The following is a 24,187-nucleotide window of genomic DNA, read 5'->3' as shown; positions in this document are numbered from 1 at the left end:
GCTTCTGTTTCTCTAGTGTTAGAAGAGGAACAATAGTTCTTACCTCGTAGAACTGGTGAGAGACTAAAATATTTAGTGTGCTGAAGCACAGCATCTTGCACTGCAGGAAGCAACCCAAAACTACTGCTATTATTATGATTTAGAAAACATTGATTTATCAATAGTTGCAATCTGTTTAAACTCAGTGATGGAGTACAGTCCATAGGAAAGAACATAGAAAGTGATATACCACAGAGATGTACCATCTTGGTGAAGATGACGAGAGGTAGAAATTTTACATGTAATATTTGCCTTAAGGTACAGTGACAGGGTCTTATGTAAGGATGTGAAAAAAAAAAAAAAGTAATAAAGTGAAAGGCACTCTTCTTGGAGTAAGAGCAAATTCCCGGGACTGAAACTATCCAAGTGCTGAGTACCTGCCTCAAACCAACACATTTATCTCTGCGTGAAAGTCCCCAAGAGACTCGGTACAGGGGTTGTGATTCTAGAGTCCACAGATGCCCAAGGGGCACAGATAAAGTTCAGTTTGAATGGGGAAAATTACACCTTTTGTTTTCACTAATCTCTAACAGAAGTCTAGCCTTTCCTTCAATTTTGAATTTAAAATTTCACAAAGCATAGCCAAAGGAACAGAACCTGTGGTGTTGCACCAATGAAATCAGTTATTGTTATGTCACATTACAGTCCTTGCAGAGATCCCCAAATACCATTTATGCTCCAGATTAATTTGCAGTTGTGACAGGTCTGTAATAATGAAGCAGTGCATATATTATCCCACCACAAATCAGTTTTTAAATATTTGGTAAGTATATTTCAATACAATCAGTTTCTATCATAATCCTTTGTATTTATTATATTTAGAAACTTAAGAACATCATTTTGTGGGGCCCCATAAGCGTCAAGTTTACAAGATGAAAGGGTCAAGGGTCCCGGGCACAGAAAGGTTTAGAGTCTTTGGGAAGGCATTTGGGCTCTGGCCAGACAGCAGAGTCGGAACACTTCCTCGGCTCCTTTCCAGCCAGGGGGCTCCGGGCAGGCTGCCCAGCTTCCTGCACTCCGGGGATGAAGGCTTGTGAAGTATCACTGAGGACACTGTGTAAACGGAGAATTGTGCCTTACAAGTGGTAAACCCTCAGTAAATGTTAGCCATTTGCGGAAAAGCATCTTATGGAAGAAAGGAAAACGGTACAGCTTAGGTTGGAGTTTACACACCAGAATGAACTCCCAAGCAAGTGGGAAAGAAGTAAAGCATTGGGTGGTGAAAAAGTAGGCAGATTGAGTGCGAGTCAGTCATTCATTCATTCATTCATTCATTCATTCATTCATTCAATAAAGGTTTTTGGATGCCTACCGCTGCCTCTCAGCACATTCAGTGGCACTTGTGGGCCTGGGGTAAGTGTAGGAATGGCGCTCACACACTGCATGTCTAAATATTGAAAAGTGGCAAAACCAGCGAAAGCATGTGTTCTGTTCTCCTATTTCAACAGAGAAATCTTCCAAGGAACAAAATTTTAAAAATTATTGTTTTTATGTGACAAAGTTAGGAAAATATCGAAGATGATTAAATTTAATTATTAAAGATGTTTGAATGTTCTTTGATGGCCTGGAGATGTCTGAATGGGTGGTGAAGTCACAAAATTCATAAATTTGTGTATACTTGCTGCTTAAAATTTATTTTTCTTGCCTTCACTTTATTATAATTGAGAATTTCACATCATTTGTGTTTTGTTGACAGTACTGACTTAAAAGGATTAAAAAATGGAGTATAATTGTACTCAAAGTATACAGAAATTTTATGTATGTAACTGAAAATATAAATGTAGGTATGGAGAATTTTTAAATTCAAAAGTTTTTCATGTTTGTTTTAAAGCCATTTTTCTTCCAAAAGTTTCAAAATTTTCTATTAAAATTAAAATACTGTACTTGATAAATATCAGATATCTAGAATGATTTAAATATATCTGACTTTATTTTGTGATATTTAATTAAATTTTATTAAATATTTTTATAAAAATTAAAACTTTGCCATTTTGGGGGGTGGGGTAAATGTCCTTCTAGTTAATTCCAGTAAAGAACCTGTGTTACAGTTCCTATGCCACTTACTACCATAGGCAGATTTCAGAGTAAAATGAATCGTTTGTCATTGCAAAGCATTCCTCAGACTTCTTGGGCAACTGTTTTTGAATTCCATGGTAATTTCACAAGAACTTTCAGAACCACTAACAGGAACATCAATAGGATCAAGATAATAGGCACTTGGCACTTTTGGGAAGCTATGCTTTCCATCATATTCTTGCAAAATAACAAGTTGTGCAAGAATCTATTGCATCCTAGGTCTCTGAGAAGGATTTGACTAATTGATTCGCCTTTTCCCAGCCCCAGTACTTCTGTGGCTCCCACTCCCCATGCTCTGAGGCGCTAGCATAGCACAGAGACCCTGTCACCTTGTGATTCAGGATGTAGGAAGAGCTGCAGGGAGGTGTTTACCTGGGGAGTGACAGTGTCAGCTCCGCTGACAGCAGAGCTATGCATTCTCTGTGCCAGCATGAAATGCTAGGTTCCCAGTCACAGAGCCACCATGTGTTAATTGTGTGTGTTTGTGATTTTGTGGGGCCCTGCTCTGGACAGAACGTATTTTATTCAACAGTGTGTCTAGCTTGGTGTGTAACTTCTGAATATCTGGCATCTGCCACGCTGGTCTTCATTTGTACTCGTGCCCCAGGCGCTGCACAGTGTTGAAGGAGGTCTGACATTGGAGGTACACATTTATGAGTCATTAACACAGACATGGCTGTCACACAGAGAAAGTGTGAACTGGGAGGAAAAGGGAGTGAATTGGACAGCTGCTAACATTCCACTTTTCCTTACGATCTATGCTTCCTTCTTTCCCCCACTCCACCTTTTTCCTCTTCTCTGATTCCCCACCCATTTTCTTTTTTCGCAATTCCTTTTTAGCTTACTCCTTCCCATGTGTCAGAACTCACGTTAACATCACAATCGGCTATCTCCAACAGCGTCTGCTTGCCTGGGCTGGATAGATGCTTGGAGTAGCGGGTGGGGACGCTGAATCTTGAAAGGATCCATCGTTGGGGAAATGACGTCTTGACAGTGAACATTGCCCGGATGAGGTGGCCTCTATGATGTGTGCTGGCAGGACAGGAGCATGTTGTAGAGGACGCTCATTTTGAGGAGCTGTTTATCTTCCTAAGTATCATCCTTCTCTTGTTTAGAGTAGTTGAACCTTCATGCTGTTTAACCTCAAAGTATACCCACTCGAGATATCTGACCTGAGAGCCACTGCCAATCAAATGACAACGAAATCTCTTCCTTGGCTTAGAATGAGGTGTTTAGAATGGGATGAAATACATATTATTACTGGTACTGTAAAAGTGCTGTTGTTTCATGGGGGGTCATCTCTGATTTCGTTTGGGAAGACTTTTTTGGAAGAGATGATTTTTTTCTTGCCTCTGAATGATTAGAAGGCTAAATTGGAGAAAGCAATTTGATACGTATTTTTTTTTTTTTAACATTTCAACTGTGAATCTTTATTAATCTTTTTAAATAATATTTTCCACCTTTGTTGTTCTATTTACAGTGGCTTTCCCCATCCAAAGACTGGCCAGTTCTTTTACTTTTTCACTTTGGATATTTAATTTAGTTGTAATTTATTTTGGATTACACTTTGAAGTAAAGATCGAACTTCATTTTTTTCTTCCCGAAGAGCCAGCCAGTGTTCCCAAGATGTGATATGTATTTTAAAGCAAATGAAAGTTGTACTAAAAGAGTATTATGCTTTTGGCTAGCTTAAGTGCTATGTGCATCTAGTGAACAGAAGCATTTACCTTAGCTTCCTAGGATGATTTTATCAAACAAGAATGCAGTCACATGAACGTTATAAAACTCTTTCCACACCTGAATGAAGCTGTGCATAGCCGCCGGTAGAATAGTCCTGAAGTGGTTGATTTTGCTTCACTGTAGGCTGCTCATACTAATCTTGAGAATCTTTTAGCTCAGTCAAGACTTTTATGTCACTGACCCCACTTCAAAAAGTGAGCTAATTGTGGTGCTAGGAAACCACACACGTCGCTTTCAGGGGAGGTTATAGCTCTGCCCACCGAATATCCAGAACGTAGGCAGTAAGTAGCATTTAGTTAAATGAAAATTTAGTCCAGTTAAATGTCCTGCTGTCAAGTCACACCCGGAGCACCACATGTAAATGAGGAAGCCACTCGGTTAGATTGTGACTTTGAGAATGTTAGGAGGTTATCAGCCGCAGGGCAGTTTTCATGGTACTCCTCTGCTCAGCCAGCTCTGCTGAAGTCGGTGGAGGGGATCCCACAATTATCACAGGTAAAATGACACTCAGATGAATTTCAGAATTTGGGAATAAATTCTATAGATAGCCCATGCCTTCTTCTCCTTCTATGTTGCTACTTCCCCGGTGGCTTTACTGATGATCAGTGCGGGAAGCTAAGGAAGGACATTTTTGGAAGGCAGCTATGCTCACCACTGTACCACCAAGGCGAGAGGGAAATTTTTGAAACAGTAAGTCTCATGATAACAGTTACTATTTTCTTGAGAACTACGTGCCAGGTGTTGAAATGAATACTTCACAGTCGTTGTTTCATTTAACCCTCACTAAGTGAGCATGAGGAAAAGTGTTACTGTACCTGTAAAGTATGGTTGGAAAAGTGGAGCCTCAAGGAGGTTGAGAAATTTTCCCAAGGTTGCACGACCATCAGTGGCAGAGTAGCTTTAGATCAAACCTAGGGATCTAAATCAGCCTGGGAGCAAAGCTGGGGCCCTTAACCACGTGCCGTACTCTCCAGTCCCCATTGCATGGGGTTGATAAAATCAGACATGGGAGCAAATCCAAACCACGACGAGATACTTCACACCTACTAGAATGGCTATAATAAACATTTTTGTTGTTGTTGAAAAAAAAAAAAACCACAGAAAACTAAGAAGTGGTAGCCAGGATGTGGAGAAACTGAAACCCTTACACGGCTGGTGGGAATGTAAAATGCTGTGAGCTACTGTGGAAAACGGTTTGGTGATCCCTCAAAAAGAGGGACCAAGTGACCACACAGCAGAGCATTTCCACTCCTAGGTGGACACTGGACAGAACTGAAAACATGTGTTTGTACAAAAACTTGCACACGAGTCTTCATAGCCATATCATTGTGATAGTCAAAAAGTGGAAACAACTCAAATGTCCGTCAACTGACGAATGGATAAACACAATGGGGTAAATGTACACAATGGAATATCATTCAGTCACAAAAAAGGAATGAGGTATGGATACATGCTTCATCGTGGAAGAACCTCGAGAATATTATAGTAAGTCAAAGAAGCCCAATACAAAAGGCCAGATGTTGTATGGCTCTGTGTATCTGAAATGTCCAGAACTGGCAAATTCATCAAGACAGAAAGCAGATTAATGGTCACCAGGGGCTTGGAGATGGGGGCAAGGATTGGAGAGTGACTGCTAACAGGTCTGGGGATTCTTTTTGGATCGATGAAAATATTCTGCAATTATATACTGGTGGGGATTGCACAACACTGGTGAATATACTAAAATCCAGTGAAATGTACACTTTAAAATTATGACCTTTATGTGAACTCTATCTTTTTTTTTTTTAAAGGCAATTTCAGGTCAGATCCAAGAGGTCCTTGAATACTGGACTCTAGGGTCCCGGCTTTCTTTGGTGGACAACAAGGAGCCCCTGAAAGTTTCTAAGGAGGATGGAGGCACAGCAGAGTCACGGAGACATGTAACAGGCTTAGCACGTAACAAGTGTTTAATAAACAGTACCTCCCTCCTCCCCATTCTTTATCCCCCAATTCAAGACCAAGCCCCCCTTGGAAAAATAACTTTTTCTGTTTGGATCTTAATGGGAAACCATCTGTTTTGGTCCAAATCCCTTTGCTCTTAGCAGCCCTGGTTGTCTTCTTGAGAGGCCTTTAGCCACTCACTGCAGGACGCGTTCTTAGCGTCTTGAAAGATTCCTCCTCCTCTTCCTCTTCTCTCTCCTCCTCCTGTTCCTCCTTTTCTTTCTTTCTTTCTTTCTTTCTTTTTTTTTTTAATTGGAAACAACGGTTTTCTAAAATGCCCTCAGAGATCTCAACTTTACCCAACGGCGTCACCCTGCCATATACAGTCTGTGCTTCCTTTGTCTCCACTTCCCTCCCTCCACATCTTCCTCCTCCTCCCCACCTCTCACCTGCTCAGCATGGAGCACAGTCAGAAGGAGCCAGGTCACAGCTGGTTCTAATCCCGGCTCCCGGTCCTGCTGATAATCTGGCTAGACTCATAGCTCAGTGTTCTTATTTGCATAATGTCTTCATCATCATCATCGTCATCATCGTCATCATCATTGTCATATCAACTCCTGGGGTTCTTTTGAGGCTAGGATTCACTAAAGTGCTTATCTGATGCCTGGTACCCCAGCAGCCCTCAATAAATTACAGCGAGCGCATCGCTACTGCGATAGGGTTAAGGGGTTGGGTGTGGCAAGAGCGCTGATGTTTCTTCAGAAGGGGGTTTCATCCCTCAAATCCCAAATATTTTAAGGGCGCGTTGAAAGCTTTGACATGGAGAACTATTTAAGTGACAAAACTTGTTTGCCAAAGTCATCTGAACAACGTCTTAACAGCAGAAGGCTGCTTTTCATTTGAAGTGCGTTATCAAGTGGCGACAGAGGCTCTGGGGGACTTTAAGGTCAGCAAAGTACCAAGTGAGCTACCTCACAGCGCTGTCTCTGGGGATTTCCCACGAGGTCCCGCCCCCGGCTGAGTCACCACGCTCCCCTCTTTGAGTCTTTGACCTGCAGCCCTCCTTCAGCTGCAGAACCTCACTGCTCTGAAGATCAAGGAGAGGAAAGTTCTCCACCAGCCCTGAGATCTCAAGGTTTGTCAATTTGGGGCAGACGAGATTGGGGGTAGGGGAGGGACTGAATAGGAGTGAGGATGGAACCTTTGGTCCCTTGGTACATTTCTAGATTTTTTTCCCCCTCTAATTTCTAATAACTTTTATTCTATAGCCCATTAAATAAAGATCAAGGACTTGGTCTAGAGAGATTGATTCCTTAGTTCTGTTACTACAGGAGCTTCAAATAAAATAGACAAATATGTGTCTTTTAAGAAAATGTGCGAATGAGTTGAACAGAGAGGTGTTTCAACATTTGGGCAATTAGGTGCTGAAATTCCACCTGCTGTTCAGACAGAAGAGGAGCAGTAGTGATGAGGTGCCTTCTCACTGAGCTGAACTGCTGGATGCCATGGATGGAGTCTCTTTTTAAGGACTGTATTTCCAGGCAGCAAGCAACTGGCGTTGCTGAAATCTGAAGGCTAATGCTAAACATCTATGAAAGTCCCCAAAAGTTCTTGCTATTGTTGTCTCTCCATTTTGGCAAAACATGTTGGAAAGCGCACTGTTAGACTTTGGCACGTCTGCCCAAAGCTATGTGTTTAGTCCTGCTTGTCTGATCATAGAGGTTTCCGTGAATTTGCTACCTTTTCCATGGTATTTCATCATTAATTGTTTCTGAAAAACCCTGAGTATGGTCGTGTGAAATGGTGCAGGTAGTGGCTGTAATGTAGATGATTCTGAAGGGAGAAACCACCTGACTGTTGGAAACGGCTTACCTTTTACAGAGTGGTATTTGTGAAACCAGCTATTTGCATTAAAATTCTTTTGGAGTCGGCGTGGCTAATATATCTATGCAAGATTTCATCATGGGAAGTGGTTACTACAACATAGTGGCTACTGTGCTGTTGGTGCTGAATTTTGAGAGGACAAGATCAACGCAGGATTTCTGTAGTAACTGTTCAGCGGGTAAGGACCAAATTAACATGTGTTGGACCTGTTCTGTTGAAAACATGGTCCAGTCATTCTAGCAGCTGGGGCCATGAGCTCTGTTTCACTGATCTTTTATTCATTCATTTACAAAGACTTCTTGGATGCTGCTTCTTAGCTGTGTGAGCACAGCGTTGACACTTACCCTCTTGTGCCCCAGCTTCATCATCTGGGAATGATATAAGAACCTATCTCATAGGATCGCTGGGAGAATCACGTGATGGATGGGCTTAGAACAGTGCACAGCACAGGGAAAGACGTCAGGAAACATTAGCTTTGTATGTAAGAACCAGCAGGGACTAAGGTGACAGGAGGCTTAACAGAGTGAGAAAAGGCAGACTCATTTAAATTTTCGTGTGCCAGTAAAGGACATCGACCTCCTGAATCCAGTCACATTCATCTCCCAGATCAATCAAGAGAAATCATTCTGTTTTCTTCAATAGATAAAGGAAACTATTTTCTCTCTGTTGATTTATTTGTTGCAATATCTATATTTTGTTATTCTTAGTTCTGTGATTATGCTTAGGGAAACCTTGTGAATGGGTAATTTTAAACGGTCAGTGAACAAAATAACGTCTACCGCTGTGGCACCTAGAAAACGGATCTTTGTTTCAAGTGCTGTGGGTAATGACTGTCCATCATCAAGCATGTAAAGGCCTTGCCTATCCTTCTTAGGCACCTTCTGTGGGAAGACCAAGCAGGAGCCCTGCATTCCTTGCCCTTCAAATAGTTTCTCCAGCACAAGTGGACAAAAGGGCTGCGACATATGCAGGAAGTGCGAAGGTAAGATTTAAAAGATGTGTTCTTCATCCAGATGTGTTGGGAAGATAAGCTTTTATTCCCTTGTGTGCTGGTCTCTACTGAGAGTCTTATGTGTCACAGATGCCGATTCCTCTGTCAATAGGCAGGTCCAGTAAAATAATTTATTGTAACAGCAATCAGTTGTGGATTGAGCTTTGTAAATATTAGAGGAAACATTCATTTGACAAGAGAGAATTTTTTAAGTAGCAAAATATAAAAATGTCTTCTGTAGTTATTTTGCAGTAAACTTTATACTGTGAGGTCATTAGGACCGGTAGAAGTAGAGTGAGAATTGTCTTTATTGCAGAATATAAATTTGCTTCCTGGATTTGGGGGTCAAGTGTAATGTAACCCTGGGGGACTTTGTAGGTATTTTCAGGACGAAGAAGGCGTGTTCCCCCACCAGCAATGCAGAGTGTGAGTGTGTGTCAGGATTCCACTGCCAGGGGGCAGGGTGCACCATGTGTGAAGAGGACTGTATTCAAGGTCAAGAATTAACAGAAGAGGGTAGGTTTGCTCTCCTTCAATCTAGTGCAAATTTGTTATCTAAACATACGTCATTAGCTTAGGTCTTGGTCCTTCAAATAGAAAATACAACATGGTAGGGGAGGGATAAATTAGGAGTTTGGGATTAGCAGATACAAACCACTATATATAAAATAGATAAGCAACAAGGCCTTACTGTATAGCACATGGAACTATATTCAATATCTTGTAATAACCTATAATGAAAAAGAATATATATGTACAACTGAATCACTGTGCTGTACACCAGAAACTAACACAACATTGTACAACCTTAAAGTAATAAGTAATGAACCACTGAGTCAAGTATATGATATTTACAAAATTATTAACTAGAAATCCCAGCATTTGTTATTCACCAGAACCATGCATTTTCATACATCCTATACAACACTACAATTAGAATAAAACCTTTAGTCGTATTAGGGTTGCATTTCAAGAAAAACTGTTGACCAATCTGCATAGATTGTATTAAGCTAATGACTTAGTTATGTGATTATGTTTATCACATAATATTCCAGAATTGTTCATCACTAATAAAGTTCACGAGGCATTGTTGAACAAGTGTATAGATTGTATTACATTAATGACTTTATTATTATGGGATCGTGTACATCACGGGGAAAGTTACAAAATTATAAAAATGCTTCCTTTTTATTATTCCTTTCATTTTTACAAAAGGTTGTAAAGATTGTTCTTTCGGGACATTTAATGATCAGAAACATGGCGCCTGTCAACCTTGGACTGAGTATGTATAATTTCTTTCCACTCACAAAGGGTTAACTTTTTTAAGGGCAAAGAATGTTATCATTGATACTGTTTTACACCTAGCAGGTGTAGACATAGAATAATATGCTTCTAGGCAGAATGGAAACGGTATGAGGCAATCATGACTGGATACCCAAAGGGAGCATTTTCTCCAGAAATAATGCCCCAAACAACGAGCTCCGCTTTGCCAGGGGAACTCAGTGACTGTCTGCCCCAGGCAGCCACCGAGCTCCTGCTCACCTTCAGTGCTCAGTGCCGGCACTGACTGTGACACAGAGGAAGGGTAAAACGTTTCCTTCCTTCAGAAATGATGACATGTACTTGGATGAACACGGCCACCATAGGTACTAAAACAGCCAACAGCGCATTTTGTACGCCTTTGTTCTTTTTTCATTTGATTTTCTTACTAGAAAATCACTTTTTTTTTAAATCTACAGGGGGAAGGTAGTTAGGTTTACTTATTTATTTTGATGGAGGTACTGGGGATTGAACCCAGGACCTTGTGCACACTAGGCATGCGCTCCACCCCTGAGCTGTACCCTCCCCCTAGAAAATCATTTTTATTACTATTTTACACTTACATTCTTATTATGTTTTACAAAAGTATTAGTTCATAACAGATTGGAAAGTTTTTGTTTTAAAGTCTTTCAACACAAATCGTGCAGAGCAGCGAAGTGAGTCTGCATGGAAAGTGGTATTGAGCTGGGCTACGGAGAATGGCTGTGTTTGGGTTAGGGAAAGGGGCAAGGGGCAAGGCCTAGAACAATGATGACGGCTACCCTGTTTTTTGGAAGTGAATCCAAGCACGGAGAGTCATTTCTCTTAACAACAGTCCTGGGACTTGTATATCTTGCTTTTCAGGTGAGAAAACGGAGGCTTAGAGAGGTTTCCTTACTTGCCCAAGGTCATTCTGCAAAGGGACAGACCCAGGGCTCAAACCCTGGTCTGTTAAATGCCAACACATGATAGGGTTAGGAATTCCCTAGGTTACTGGGAGACTAACCAGGCAACAGCCTAGTGAAATAAGCTGTGATGGGACAGGGCTCCCAGCCTGGGAAGAGAGAAGAGTCCAGGTAGGTAGGTAGTGTAGGAAGAATTGTGGAGAGCCGTGAGAGCCAAGTGAACACTGGAGAAAGCCAGCCAGTCAAGCGGAAGTTTTTCAGAGTACCTTTGCTTTGCCTATGAACTCAAATCCACACATCTTTGTCTCTAGGCTGCTTTACTGGGTGGAGAATGTCAGTCTTTTTAATGAGAATGATGTGTACCTGAATTAATTATTTGAACTCTTTTCATTGAACTGTCTAAGCTGCTCTTTGGATGGGAAGTTGGTACTTGTGAACGGGACGAAGGAAAGTGATGTAGTGTGTGGCCCAACGTCGGCTGACTTCTCTCCAGGTACCCCCTCCACCACCGTGCCTGCCCTTGGGAGAGAGCCAGGTAGCTGGTTTGTTGCTGTTAAATCAAAGTGAATGTATCAAGGCTGTTTTGATTGGTACCTAAATCACTCCAGTATCATGATGTTTTGCATCTCTGCCTACAACAGTCACCTTCAACACTCCTTCCTCATTTTACGCTGGCGTCAAGGGACCCATCCATTTCCCCAGGTGTTTGTTTTTCAGTCTGAGCTCCACAGGAGCAAGCAGAGCAGGGTGGGACTTGATCCAAACAGACGCTGCATCTTTGATTATGCCAAGTAAAGGCAATTATAGAGTCCCATTTCTATATGCTAGAAAGGCCAAACCACTTAATTTTTGGAGGCCCCTAGGAAAATTCTTAAGGTTTTTAAAAAAGGTTTTCTTAACAAGCAGCCAAGTTTACAAAGTGAGCTAACTGGAGATGCCCAAGGCGCCTCTTCTCATGGTTACGAGCTTACAAATGCAAATATAAACACACGCAAATATAAACATTTGCAAAAAATGTATTTTTGCCTGAATTTCTCCTTTTGCTCTTTTTTTTTTCTTTTTTAAGGTCACACCTCCCAGGTCATCATCTTCTTTCTCGCACTGACATCAGCTGCATTGCTGTTCCTGGTGTCCTTTCTGATGCTCCGTTTCTCGGCTGTTAAACAGGGCAGAAAGAAACTCCTGTATATATTCAAACAACGTAAGACAAACATAAACATTTTAGATGTGAGCTTTTTGAGGCTAGGCTTTTTACAGTAGAAAGGAAAAGATGATTTTTTTTTAAGTTACAGAAGCTAAGTTACATGGTGGTTATCAAGAGGGACAATTTTGCTCCCAAGGGGACATCTGGCAATGTCTGGAGACAGTTCTGGTGGTAACTGTCTAAGGGATGCGGAGGGAGTGCTCCTGGCATCTAGTGAGTGGAGGCCAGCGATGCTGTGAAATATCCTATAATGCACAGGACAGCCCCCTCAACAAGGAGTTATCCAGCCCCAAATGTCAGTAGTGCCGAAGGAGAGAAAGCCTGGTGACAGCAGGACATAATCCAAGGGTTCCAGAAAAATGGCCATTTAAGTGCACTGCAGCCTCGGACTGTGTGTGTGTGTGGTGGGGGTGTGACCAGTCAGTTGTGGATACAGGATATTGACAAAGAGGAACCAGAAGATCACGTCTGCCCCATCTAGCACTACGCCTCTGGCTAAGGAACAGCCTTAACCTGAGCTAGACCCACACACACAAGAAGACCTAGAGAACTTGGCGGGAGATGGATTATTCTGACACAGATCTGGATTAAATGAGAAATTTCAGTGATGGATTCCATTCATTAAACAAGATACTATTTCTATAAGGAACTCTGCAAGTGCCTGGCACAGAGTCAACACTCATTAAGCAAAGGCTATTCATATTTATTCGAAAAGGCTTAGATGGGGACAACCTGCATTATGTCTTCATGGAAGTCAGAACCGTAAGATAACAACTCAGCTTACTAAGAGGGGTTCATATATAGGAGGAGCACTCTGAGCGGTCTGTGATATAACCCAAAACACCGTAGGAAGACGGGAGAGTGTCTCCTGTTGGGCTTTTAAAACTATATGAAGATATAGTAAAGGATTAGTTAGTCTTGTCTACAGATGCAATACACTAACTTGTAGAAAGGTTCTTTTTGAAAACAGTATCTTTTAACATTGTGAAATATAACATACAGAAAAAAAAAAACGTATACATGTCAAGTGTAACAGATCTTAAAGTGAACACCTGTGTAACTCTACCCAGGTCAAGAAATAGAACAGTGTCTGCCCCCCCCGGAAGCCTTTCTTGTGCTCCTTCCAGATGAAAACCTCCCTCCCCACTCGTGCTAACCACATCTAGATTTTAATGGTGTTCACTTCCTTGCTCTTATTTATAGTTTTGCTGCCTAAGAACATGGTTTAATTTGGCTGCCTGTGAACTTCATACAAGTGGAATCACACTGTGTCTATTCTGTATTTTCCCTCCCTTTTTCACGCAACATTTGATCTTTGTGATTTACCCACATGTTGCATTTATCTTGTGTTGGATATTCTTCTGTTGAATGACTATATCATAGGTTTGTTTATCCATTCTAATATTCACAGACACTTGGGTTGTTTCCAGTTTGGGGCTGTTACAAACAAGGATATTTGAATATTTTTGTCTGTGTATCTCAGTACGTATAAGCACGTCTTTTCTTTTCCTCCCCTCCTCTCCCCTCCCCTCCCCTCCTCTCCCCTCCCCTCCTCTCTTTTCTTCTCTTCTTTTCTTTGTTACCTAGGAATAAAATTGCTGGAATATGAGGAATGTGTATCTTGGTTCTTAGTACTAGATACACCAAACTGTCTTCCAAATGGTAGGACCCCGTTTACCTTTTCCCAGCAGCAGATTAGAGTTCTTTTTGCTCCAATCCCTGCTGACACTAAGTATCGGACTTAATTTTCTATCTGTTTGGTGGATGTGTAAGTAGTATCTCATGGTTTTAATTTGCATGTCCCCGATCACTGGTGAGATTAGACATCTTTTCATGTTCTACTGGTCATTTGGATTTCTTCTTTTGCAAAGTGCCTGATCTTTTGAGCATTTTCCCATTGGGTTGTTTGTCCTTTCCTTATTAATCTATAGGAATTTTTTAGTCTACTCTTTATGTGCTGCAAATGTATTTTCCCACTCTGTGGTTTGTTCTTCGATTCTCTTTTTGAGGTCTAAACCTGTGATTTAAACCTCTAAGCGCTCACTAAAACCTCTGAGTTCAACAACTAACCTCCTGGCTTCACCCCGCACTACAATAAAGGTCTTTATAAGATGATTTACAAAGGCATTTATGAGTAATTAGTGAGTTTCAATGGAACTAAAGTCCATTTTAAAAATTTTAGGTTATTTTTCAATACTTTCTATTTTGAAATAATTGTAGACTCACAGGAAGTTGTAAAGACAGTACAGAAAATTCTCATGTGCCATTCATGAGGTTCTATTTTATACAACTGCAATACAGTATCAAAATCGGGCTATTGACAATGGCACATTGTGTGTATTTAATTGTACGTCATTTTGTCACGTGAGTAAATTGGTGTAAGCACCAACACAGTCAAAATACAGAACTATTCCATCACCTCAAAGATCTCCCTTCTGCTAGTCCTTTAGATTCTCATCCAGTCCCTCTCCCCCACCATTCCCAACCCCTGGTAACTATGGATCTGTTTGGGATGATAAACGTGCAACCTTTGAAGACTGGCTTTTTTGCTTAGCTTAATGCCACTGAGATCCATCTGAGTAGTTGTTGTTTCAATAGTTCACCTTTTTTTTTTTTTAATTATTAACTAGTATTTCGTGGTGTGGCTGTACCACATTTCGCTTGACCATTCACCTACTGAGAGATGTTTTGGTTGTTTCCAGTTTTTGACCATGACATTAGAGCTGCTATGAATAATCCTGTACAGGTCTTGGGTGGACATAAGTTTTTGTAGCTCTATGATAAATGCCCAGGAAGGCAGATACTGGGTTGTAAATATATGTTTAGTTTTTTTTTTTTTTTAAAGAAACTGCTAAATTATTTTCCAGAGGAGCTAACATTTCACCAGCAATGTATGAGAAATCCAGTTTCTCCTCATCCTTACCAGCATTTTGTATTGTCCCAATTTTAAGTTTCAGCTCTTCTAATAGTTGTGTGGTGATATCTCATTGTGGTCTTAAGTTGCCTTTCCCTAAAGGTTGATCATCTTTTCGGGGTCTCATTTTCTATGTGCATATCTTCTTCAGTGAAATGTTACTTCACATCTTTTGCCCATTTTCTGATTGAATGCTTTGTTTTACTGCTCACATTAGAATATTCTTTTTATCTCCCAGACACGAACCCTTTGTCAGATATGAAGTTTGTAAGTATTTTCTCCCAGTCTGTGGCTTGCATTTTCATTCTCTTCACATGGTCTTCTGCAGAGAAAAAGCCTGTAATTTTAATGAAGCCCAATTGGCCAATTTAAAAAATCTATGGAATCATATCTAAGAATTCTTCACCAAGTCCTAGGTCCCAAAGATTTAGGCTTTCTGCTACGTTATCTTCTAAATGTTTTACCTTTATCTATGTTTCATTTTTAGTTAAGTTTTGTATAAGATGTAAGAGGTTTAGATCAAGTTTTTTTTTTTTTTTTTTTTTTTTGGCTTATGAGTGTCCAATGGCTTCACCATCATAATATCGAAAAGATGATCCTTCCTCCAGTGAATTGCTTTTGCACTTTTGTCAAAAATCAGTTGGTCATACTTGCATGAGAGCTATTTTTGGTTTCTCTCTTCTGTTCCACTGATTGATATGTTTTTCCTTCTGCCAATACCACACAGTCTTGGTTATTGTAACTGTAAAACAAGTCTTGAAATTGGATAGAGGGTATTGTGTTTCCTTCCACTTTAGTTTTTTTTCAAAATTGTTTTAGCTATTATAGTTCCTTTGCGTTTCCATATAAATTTTAGGACAATTTTATCTCTATCTGTAAAAAGTCAGCTGGGATTCTGATAGAAATTGTGTTAAATCTACATATCAATTTGGGGAGAATTAAAATCTTTACTATGTTAAGTATTCTAATCCATGAACTCTAATCCATGAATACAGTATGTATCTGCATTTCTGTGTGTTTTCTTTGATTTATTTTATCAGCATTTTGTAGTTTTCAGCATTCAAGTCCTGCACATGTTTTATTAAATTTAGGCCTTAGTATTTAAATTTAACAATTGCAAGTAATATTGTATCTTAAATTTTGGTTTTGACATGTTCATTGCTAATATATAGAAATACAATTGGCTTTTGTAGATTGATTTTGTATATCCTGTGATTTTTCTGAACTCATTTACTAGTTCTAGGGTATTTTGTAGATTCCTTGGAATTTTCTACATAGACCATAGGGTCATCTGAAAATAGGGACAGTTTTATTTTTTCCTTTCCAATCTGTATGCCTTTTATTTCTTTTTCTTGTCTTATTGTGCTGGCTAGAATGTCCAGTACTATGTTGAATGCGAGTGGTGGGAGTGAATGTCCTTGCCTTGCTTCTGATCCTAGGGGGAAAGCGTTCAGTCTTTCGCCAGTAATGTGATGTGAGCTGGAGATTTTAGCAGATATTCTTTACCAACTTGAGAAAGTTCCTCTACTTCTAGTGTTCTAAAGATTTTTTTTTTTAACACGAATGAGTGTTACATTTTGTCAGATGCTTTTTCCACAGCAATTCATTTGATTCTGTGATTTTTATAATTTATAAATTATATAGATTATATAAATTATAATAGATTAAATTATATAGATTCATTTTTGAATGTCAAACTCACCTTGCATCCCTGGACTAAACTCCACTTGGTCACAGTATGTAATTATTTTTATATATTGCTCAGTTCTTTCTGCTAATATCTTGTTAAGAATTTTTGCAACTCTAATCATGAGGGATGTTAGTCTGTGGGTTCCTTTTTTAGTACTGTCTTTGGTTTTGGTATCAGGGTAATATTGAATCCCTCAAGTGAGCGGGGACATGTTCTGTCTTCTATTTTCTGGAGAAGATTGTGTAGAATTGGTGTTAATTCTCCTTTAAATAGCTTACAGAATGATCTAGTGAAATTATCTGGGCCTGGAGATTTCTTTTCGGAGCTCTTCAATCACAAATTCAATTTCCTTAATAATTATAGGAATATTCAAATTATTTGATTCATATTGAGTGAACTGTGGTAGTTCACATTTTTTGAGGACTTGGTCCATTTTAGCTAAGTCGTCAAATATATGTGTTTTTATTTATACTATTCCCTTAGTATCCTTTTATGCCTTTTGTTGTATGTAGGTCTGTAGTGATATCATCTACTGATGTTGGTAATGTGTGTCTTCTCTCTTTTTTTTTTTTTCTGAATCAGTCTTGGTAGAGATTTGTCAATTTTACTGATCTTTTCAAAGAACCAGCTCTTTGTTTCATTAATTTTCTCTATTGTTTTTCTGTTTTTGATTTCACTAATTTCTGCTTTTACCTTTATTATTTCCTTTCTTCTACTTGCTTTGGATTTATTTTGTTCTTTTTCTATTCTAGTGGAAGCTTATGTTATTGGTTTGAGACTTTTCCTTTTTCTAATGTAAGAATTTCACATTATAAATTTCCTTCTCAATACTGAATGTGTCCACATATTTTGATACGTTGTTTTTCCATTTTCATTCAGTTCAATGTATGTTTTTTGTATTTCCCTTGAGACTTCCTCTTTAAACCATTGATTATTTAAAAGACTTTTTTTAGTTTTAGTTTAGTGTTTTTAAGTTTTTAAGTATTTGGTTTCCAATATTTGATTTTCCTGTTTTCTTTCTGTTGTTGACATCTATTTTATTTTATTTTATTTTTTAATTTAATTGAAGTACAGTCAGTTACAATGTGTCAATTTCTAGCATACAACACAATGTCCCAGTCATGGGTATATATACATATATTTGTTTTCATATTTTATTTCATTAAAGGCTATTACAAGATACTGAATATGGTTCCCTGTGCTATACAGAAGAAACTGTTTTTAAAAATCTATTTTTATATATAGTGGCTAACATTTGCAAATCTCAAACTCCCAAATTTATCCCTTCCCACCCCCTTTCCCCCGGTAACCATAAGATTGTTTATTATGTCTGCAACTCTTTCTGTTTTGTAGATGAGTTCATTAGTGTCCTTTTTTCCTTCTTATTTAGATTTCACATATGAGTGATAAATGGTATTTTTATTTTCCTTTCTGGCTTACTTCACTTAGAATGATGGTCTCCAGGTCCATCCATGTTGCTGCAAATGGCTTTGTTTTATTTTTTTATGGCTGAGTAGTATTCTGTTGTATAAATACACCACAATTTCTTTATCCAGTCATCTGTGGATGGACATTTAGGTTACTTCCATGTCTTGGCTATTGTAAATAGTGCTGCTATGAACATTGGGGTGCATGTATCTTTTCAAATAGAGTTTCCTTTGGATATATGCCCAGGAGAAGAATTGCTGAATCATATGGTAAGTCTATTTTTAGTTTTTTTGAGGAATCCCCATACTATTTCCCATAATGCCTGCACCAAAGATGTCTATTTTAATTCCAGTATAGTAAGAGGACACACTAGGTATGATTTCAGTTCTTTTAAATTGGTTGAGGTTTGGTTCATGGTCCAAGTTATGATCTATCTTGGTCTATGTTCTATAGACACTTGAAAAGAATGTATATTCTTCTGATGGGTGGAGTGTTCTATAAATACTGATTTGATCCTGTTGATTGATGATGTTGTTGAGTTCTTCTAAATCTTTGCTGATTTCCTGTCAAGTTGTTCTATCTAGTCTTGGGAGATGGCCATTTAATTCTTCAGATATAATTGTGGCTTTATATATTTCCCTTTTCAGTTTTATCAGTTTTTGCTTCACCTATTTTGCAACTCTGTTGTTTGTTGTATACGTATTTAGTATTTCCATGTATTCTAGGTGACCTGACTCTTTTATAATTATGTCCCTCTCTGTGATAGGTAATTTCTTTTGCTCTGAAGTCTATTTGATAGTAATGTAGCCACTCTTCCTTTTTTTAAATTAATATTTATGTGGTATATCTTTTTGCATCCTTTTACTTTCAACCTTGCTACATTTTTATATTTGAATTGAATTTCTTATAGACAACATAGTGTGGTCACGCTACTAATCTCTGTCTTTTAATTGGTATATTTAATGTAATTATTTGTATGTTAGGGCTTAAGATGTTATTTTATTTTTTGTTTTCTGTTTGTTTTCTCTGGCTTTTAGTTCTCTGTTTTCTTTTTTCTGTGTTCCTGTGGATTACTTGAAGATTTTTTAAAATTTCATTTTTATTTGTCTATATATATTTTTTAGTGTATCTCTTTGTATAGCTCTTGTAGTGGTTGCTGTTAGTATTACACATAACTTATCAAGTCTACTGGTATCAACATTTTAACGATTTGAATGAAGTATAGAAATTTCACCTCCCTTTATATACTTTTAACCTCCTCAAATTTGTACTATACTTGTTTTAAATATTTCCACTACATATTTTGAGAACCATATTAGACAGTATATTTTTGCTTTGATCATCAAACATAATTTAAAAATGCAAAAGAAGGAAAGTCCATTGTATTTACCCATCTATTTGCTCATTCTGTTGTTCTTTCTTCTTTCTTGATGGTTCAAGATTCATTCTTTAATCATTTATCTTCTGTTTAGAGAACTTCCTCTAGTCATTCTTTTAGGGTAGCTTTTCTGGTGACAAAGTGTCTTAGTTTTCTTTTGTCTGAGAATTTCTTAATTTCCCCTCATTCCTAGAAGATATTTTCACTGGATGTAGAATTTGGGGTTGAGAGTTGTTTTCTTTCAGCACTTGAAACATGTTGTGCCACTTCTTCTGGCCTACATGGTTTCTGATAAGAAATTCCCTGTCATTCAATTTGTTTTTTCCCTGAAGTAATATGTTGCTTCTCTCTGTCTGCCTTCAAGATTTCTCTCTCTCTCTTTCTTTCTTTCCTTCCTTCCTTCCTTCCTCTCTTTCTTCCTCTTTCTTTCTTTCTTTCTTTCTTTCTTTCTTTCTTTCTTTCTTTCTTTCTTTCTTTCTTTCTTTCCTTCTTTCTTTCCTTCCTTCTTTCCTTCCTTCTTTCCTTCCTTCCTTCCTTCCTTCCTTCCTTCCTTCCTTCTTTCTTTCTTTCTTTCTTTCTTTCTTTCTTTCTTTCTTTCTTTCTTTCTTTCTTTCTTTCTTTCTTTCTTTCTTTCTTTCTTTCTTGCTTCTTTCCTTCCTTCCTTCTTCCTTCCTTCCTTCCTTCCTTCCCTTCCTTCCTTCCTTTCTTGCCTTTTATTTTCAGAACTTAAACTAAGATGTGTCCTTTTTTTTTTTTTTTTTTTTTTGTACTACAGTGTGTCTTGATGTGGATTTCTTAGGAGTATCCTGTTTAAGATTTACTCAGCTTCCTGAATCTCTAGGTTTATGCCTTTTTCCAAATTTGGGAAATTTTCAGCCATTATTTCTTCAAATACTTTTTCAGCCCTACTCTTTTTCTCTTCTTCTTTGCAGACTCCAATGACATGAATATTAGGTATTTTGCTGTAAGCCCACATGTCCCTGAGGTTTTGTTCAATTTTTTCCCCAGTATTTTCTCTCTGTTGTCCAGATTGGGTAAGAAGTCTTTCCTTTGTCCTCTCCACTCTTATGCTGAGCCCATTCACTTATTTTTAAACTTTTTCAGTTCTAAAATTGCAACCTGATTCTTTTATTTTTTAATCTCCTATTTATTTCTCATTTGTTTCAAATACGTTCCCAGTTGCTTAGTGAACCATCTTTATGGTGGCTGCTCTAAAGTCCTCGCCACATCATTACAACATTTGTATCATCTAGATGCCAGGATCTGCTGTCTTTTCATAGTCACATTGAGATCTTCCTGATTCTTAGAATGACAAATGATTTTTGATCGAAACCTAAACATTTTGGATATGATGTTATCAGACTTTGGATATAATTGACAGCTTGTATTTGTTCAGGCTCCCCCTAACACCACTCCAGCAAAGGAGGGAGGATGCTGCCAGATGAGGGTGGAAGTCCAGGTTCTGCACTAGACCCCCTGGGGGTGAGGGGTTCCTGTTATTGCTAGACATGTGTCGGATTTCAGGCTCCCCACTAAGCCTCCATTGATATTACCCTGGCTGGGTTGAGGAAACGTACTTTGTTACTGCTCTCCACGTGGTTTCCACTGACATCGACTAGGGGTGGGATGAGGGTGGTAGTGCTGAGTGGTGGTGAAGTCCTAGCCTTCCACTAGGCCTCCTCTGACTACCCTGGTGAGGATGGAGAGATGAACCTTGACAGAGCTTAAGGGTACAAGTCTAGGCTCTCTACTGCATCTTTAGTGGTGGGCTTCAGTGTGAGGCCACAATTTTTTCTGTGGTGTTTTGCTAGACTAGAGTGATGATTATCTAAACCTCTTCAGTCTTGTTACTGATCCTTTCCTGTTTTCACAGCTAGAGAAAGCTGGGGTTTCTTAGGGCATTTTTTAAAATTAGTCTACACCCCATTGGTATTTCTAGGTTGCTGACTTCTCCAGTTCCCAGTCTGAGGCATAGAAAGCAGAAAGAATACTCAGGGAATGCAAGGCCATGTTTTCCCTTGGGTTCCAAGATCCTTAGCTGGTCTGCTCTCTTGCCACCTTTCAGATTCTTCTTACGTTTGTTACATATACAATATCGAGAGTTTTCAGCAATACTTATCAGGAAGAATAGGAAAAAACGTGACTACTCTATCTTTCTTGAAGCAGACTTACATTTTAAAATTAAACTTTCATGCTATTTCAAAAGAGAAAAGACATCTCATCAGTAGTTCTGAATGTCTTGCCACTTTTTCATAAGTTCTTGGAGATGGTATGCTTCTTGGGTTTTGGTTATTTTTTGTTTTTTATAGTAACAAGCATGTAGAATTGGGGTAGGGATTTTTTCTTTCTCAGGCTATAAAATACATCTGATTAGTATATATACATATTTACTGGTGGGCTTGGATGTAGGGCCACAGTTATACCTGTGTGTGTATATATATATGTATCATTTAATATGCTTTTTAGGATTGAAAGTCTGTCAGCAGTAACACAAATACTTTACAATAACATGTAAACAAAACCCCAGGAGCTGGTGCTGTCCTTATGAATTGTCAGTTCTTTATTTCCTAGTTGATGGAAGTAGTGGGAGTATCTTTAACATCTCAGCGCCGGAAGCATTTCATTCAAAAGAAACCATCTGAAATGTAATCTATGTAATCCTCAAGACTCGAACACGTGCTGCTGGATTGAAACTACTGTTATGTTTGGCACATGACTAATTTTATGCTATAGTGATTCATGCTCAAGATTGTTTTCAGCCTTTGGAGAAGATCAAGAAACTAGTTTTTCAGGACCAACAAAAAAGTATTTGGTAAAAAGCAAAAAAAAAAAAAAAAAAAAAAAAAAACCCTTAAATAATCCTGAAAAAAAATTTTTGTACTTGCTGTTACCTCTCATGCTGATGAGTTTGTCGAAATTAAAGTTGAGAATATTAGAGATGTTCTGCAAATGTGACTTATGGAAAGTGATTGCTAAATGAGTAAATCAGACAACAAAAGATAACTGTCTTCTAATTACTTTTTAGCGTTTATGAGACCAGTACAAACAGCCCAAGAGGAAGATGCCTGCAGTTGCCGATTTCCAGAAGAAGAAGAAGGAGAATGTGAACTATGAAGTGGAAACCCAAGGAGGGGCTGGGACTCTCCTGAGAAAAGTCACAGGAGAAATACAAGGGCTCCCACTATCATATCTTTCTAGATTCAAAAACGTCATCCCAGATAATACCCGAGATTACCTCAACAGGTTTCTTCTAACTGCTCATGAGTTGGCCTTTAAAAATGTATCACTTTTAACAGAACGGAAGAATGGGACAGAACTGGTGGTTAAAGGTGCATTTTCTGGATACTGCTTAAGAGGTTTGCACTAGTTTTTTGAAATCCAAAGAAAAATTTATTTTAAATTTAATCACAGGCCAATGATGCAGCTAAAATTATAGTCAAAGTCAATTCTATTTGGGGGGGGGGTGCTAATATGATATAGGGCAGTGAGCCATAGTTGCAGGGAATATCCCCAACCGAATTTTCCATGGGTTCAGTCATTCAGCACAATGACACCCTCACACTGTCAGGGGACAATGAGGACAGTTGTCATCATCGTCCAGGTTTGGGGTCAAGAGCAAAAAACAAACAAACAAAAAAAACCAACAAAAACAAAAACAAAAACAAAACAAAACAAATGAACAAAAATCTCAGACCTTGAAGAAGAGTTTTGGGGAAAAAAGAGTCACATGTCCCCCCATATTTTGTGGTCCTCTCCACTCTCACATCTTTTGCCTTTGTCCTCCTCCCCTCTGAGCCAGGGCATGCTTTTTTATTCTTAAAAACTTTAACAATAACGTCTGATACACATAAATTAATACGTGAAACAGGAGTGAAGATCCACCAACTCAGAGCCCAACCGGAGCACTTACAGCAGGAGTCGCCAAACTCCCACAGGTCAAGTCTGAGCTGCCTTTGTGTGGCTGATGAGCTCAGAATGGTTTTACGCATTTTAAATAGTTAAAAATAAATCGAAATAAGAATAGTATCTCATGACACGAAAAATTCTATGAAACTCAAATTTTAGAGTCTATAAATAGTTTTTTTGGAGCACACAGCCACCCTCAGGCCGGCCTTGGCATTACAACGGTAGAGTTGAGCATCTGGGACAGACTATGTGGCCCACAAAGCCTAGAATATTTAGTAACTGACCCTTTATGGAGTCAAAGTCAGGGTCAGAGCAGCCGTCTGTGCACTGCTTCCCTCCCACATCTCCTGCCTACCTCCCCACCCCAAGCCCAGACAATGATTCTCAGGAATGTCGAGTCTATCAGTCCCTTGCTTAAAAAAAATCATTTATCCTATAGATATGTATGCCACAAAAAAACTTTTATTTAGTTTTGTTTGTTTCTGAGCTTTATGAAAACGGTTCTGTGCCTGTGGAGACTTATTGTGCTTTAATCGCTCAAAAGTATATTTATAAGAGTCATTTATGTTATTGTGTGTAGCTAGAATGCATTCATTTTGACTGCTGTATAGTTTTACAAATATACTATTTTTTTTTATTAAAGTATAGTTGATTTACAATGTTGTGTTAGTTTCCGGTGCACAACATAGTGATTCAGCTCTCCATGTGTATGTATATATTCTTTCTCAAATTCTTTTTCATTATAGGTTATTACAAGATATTGAATACAGTGCCCTGTGCTCTGCAGTAGGACTTTGCTTATCTATTTCAAAA

The 24,187-nt window shown here is 38.6% G+C and overlaps 1 protein-coding gene across 2 annotated transcripts; it reads left to right on the top strand.

Moving 5' to 3' along the window:
• The first annotated feature begins 6,860 nt into the window (after positions 1–6,860).
• On the top strand, positions 6,861–24,066 carry TNFRSF9 (TNF receptor superfamily member 9). Of its 2 annotated transcripts, none has more exons than XM_032495105.1 (8): positions 6,861–6,910; positions 7,657–7,837; positions 8,534–8,641; positions 9,029–9,166; positions 9,866–9,932; positions 11,259–11,347; positions 11,921–12,055; positions 22,494–24,066. In XM_032495105.1, exons 2-8 carry the CDS (start codon positions 7,723–7,725, stop codon positions 22,580–22,582), a joined length of 741 nt encoding a protein of 246 aa, XP_032350996.1. In that variant the 5' UTR covers positions 6,861–6,910; positions 7,657–7,722; the 3' UTR covers positions 22,583–24,066. The 2 variants fall into 2 exon arrangements, with proteins under 2 accessions (XP_032350996.1, XP_006194844.2); XM_006194782.3 differs by having other exon boundaries at positions 11,259–11,389.
• The last annotated feature ends 121 nt before the right edge of the window (positions 24,067–24,187 follow it).

Source organism: Camelus ferus, chromosome 13 (genome assembly GCF_009834535.1).
Source record: "Camelus ferus isolate YT-003-E chromosome 13, BCGSAC_Cfer_1.0, whole genome shotgun sequence".
NCBI classification, from domain to species: Eukaryota; Metazoa; Chordata; class Mammalia; order Artiodactyla; family Camelidae; genus Camelus; species Camelus ferus.
The sequence above is the reverse complement of the archived record's forward strand: the minus strand, read 5'-3'. Positions and strand labels throughout refer to the sequence as shown.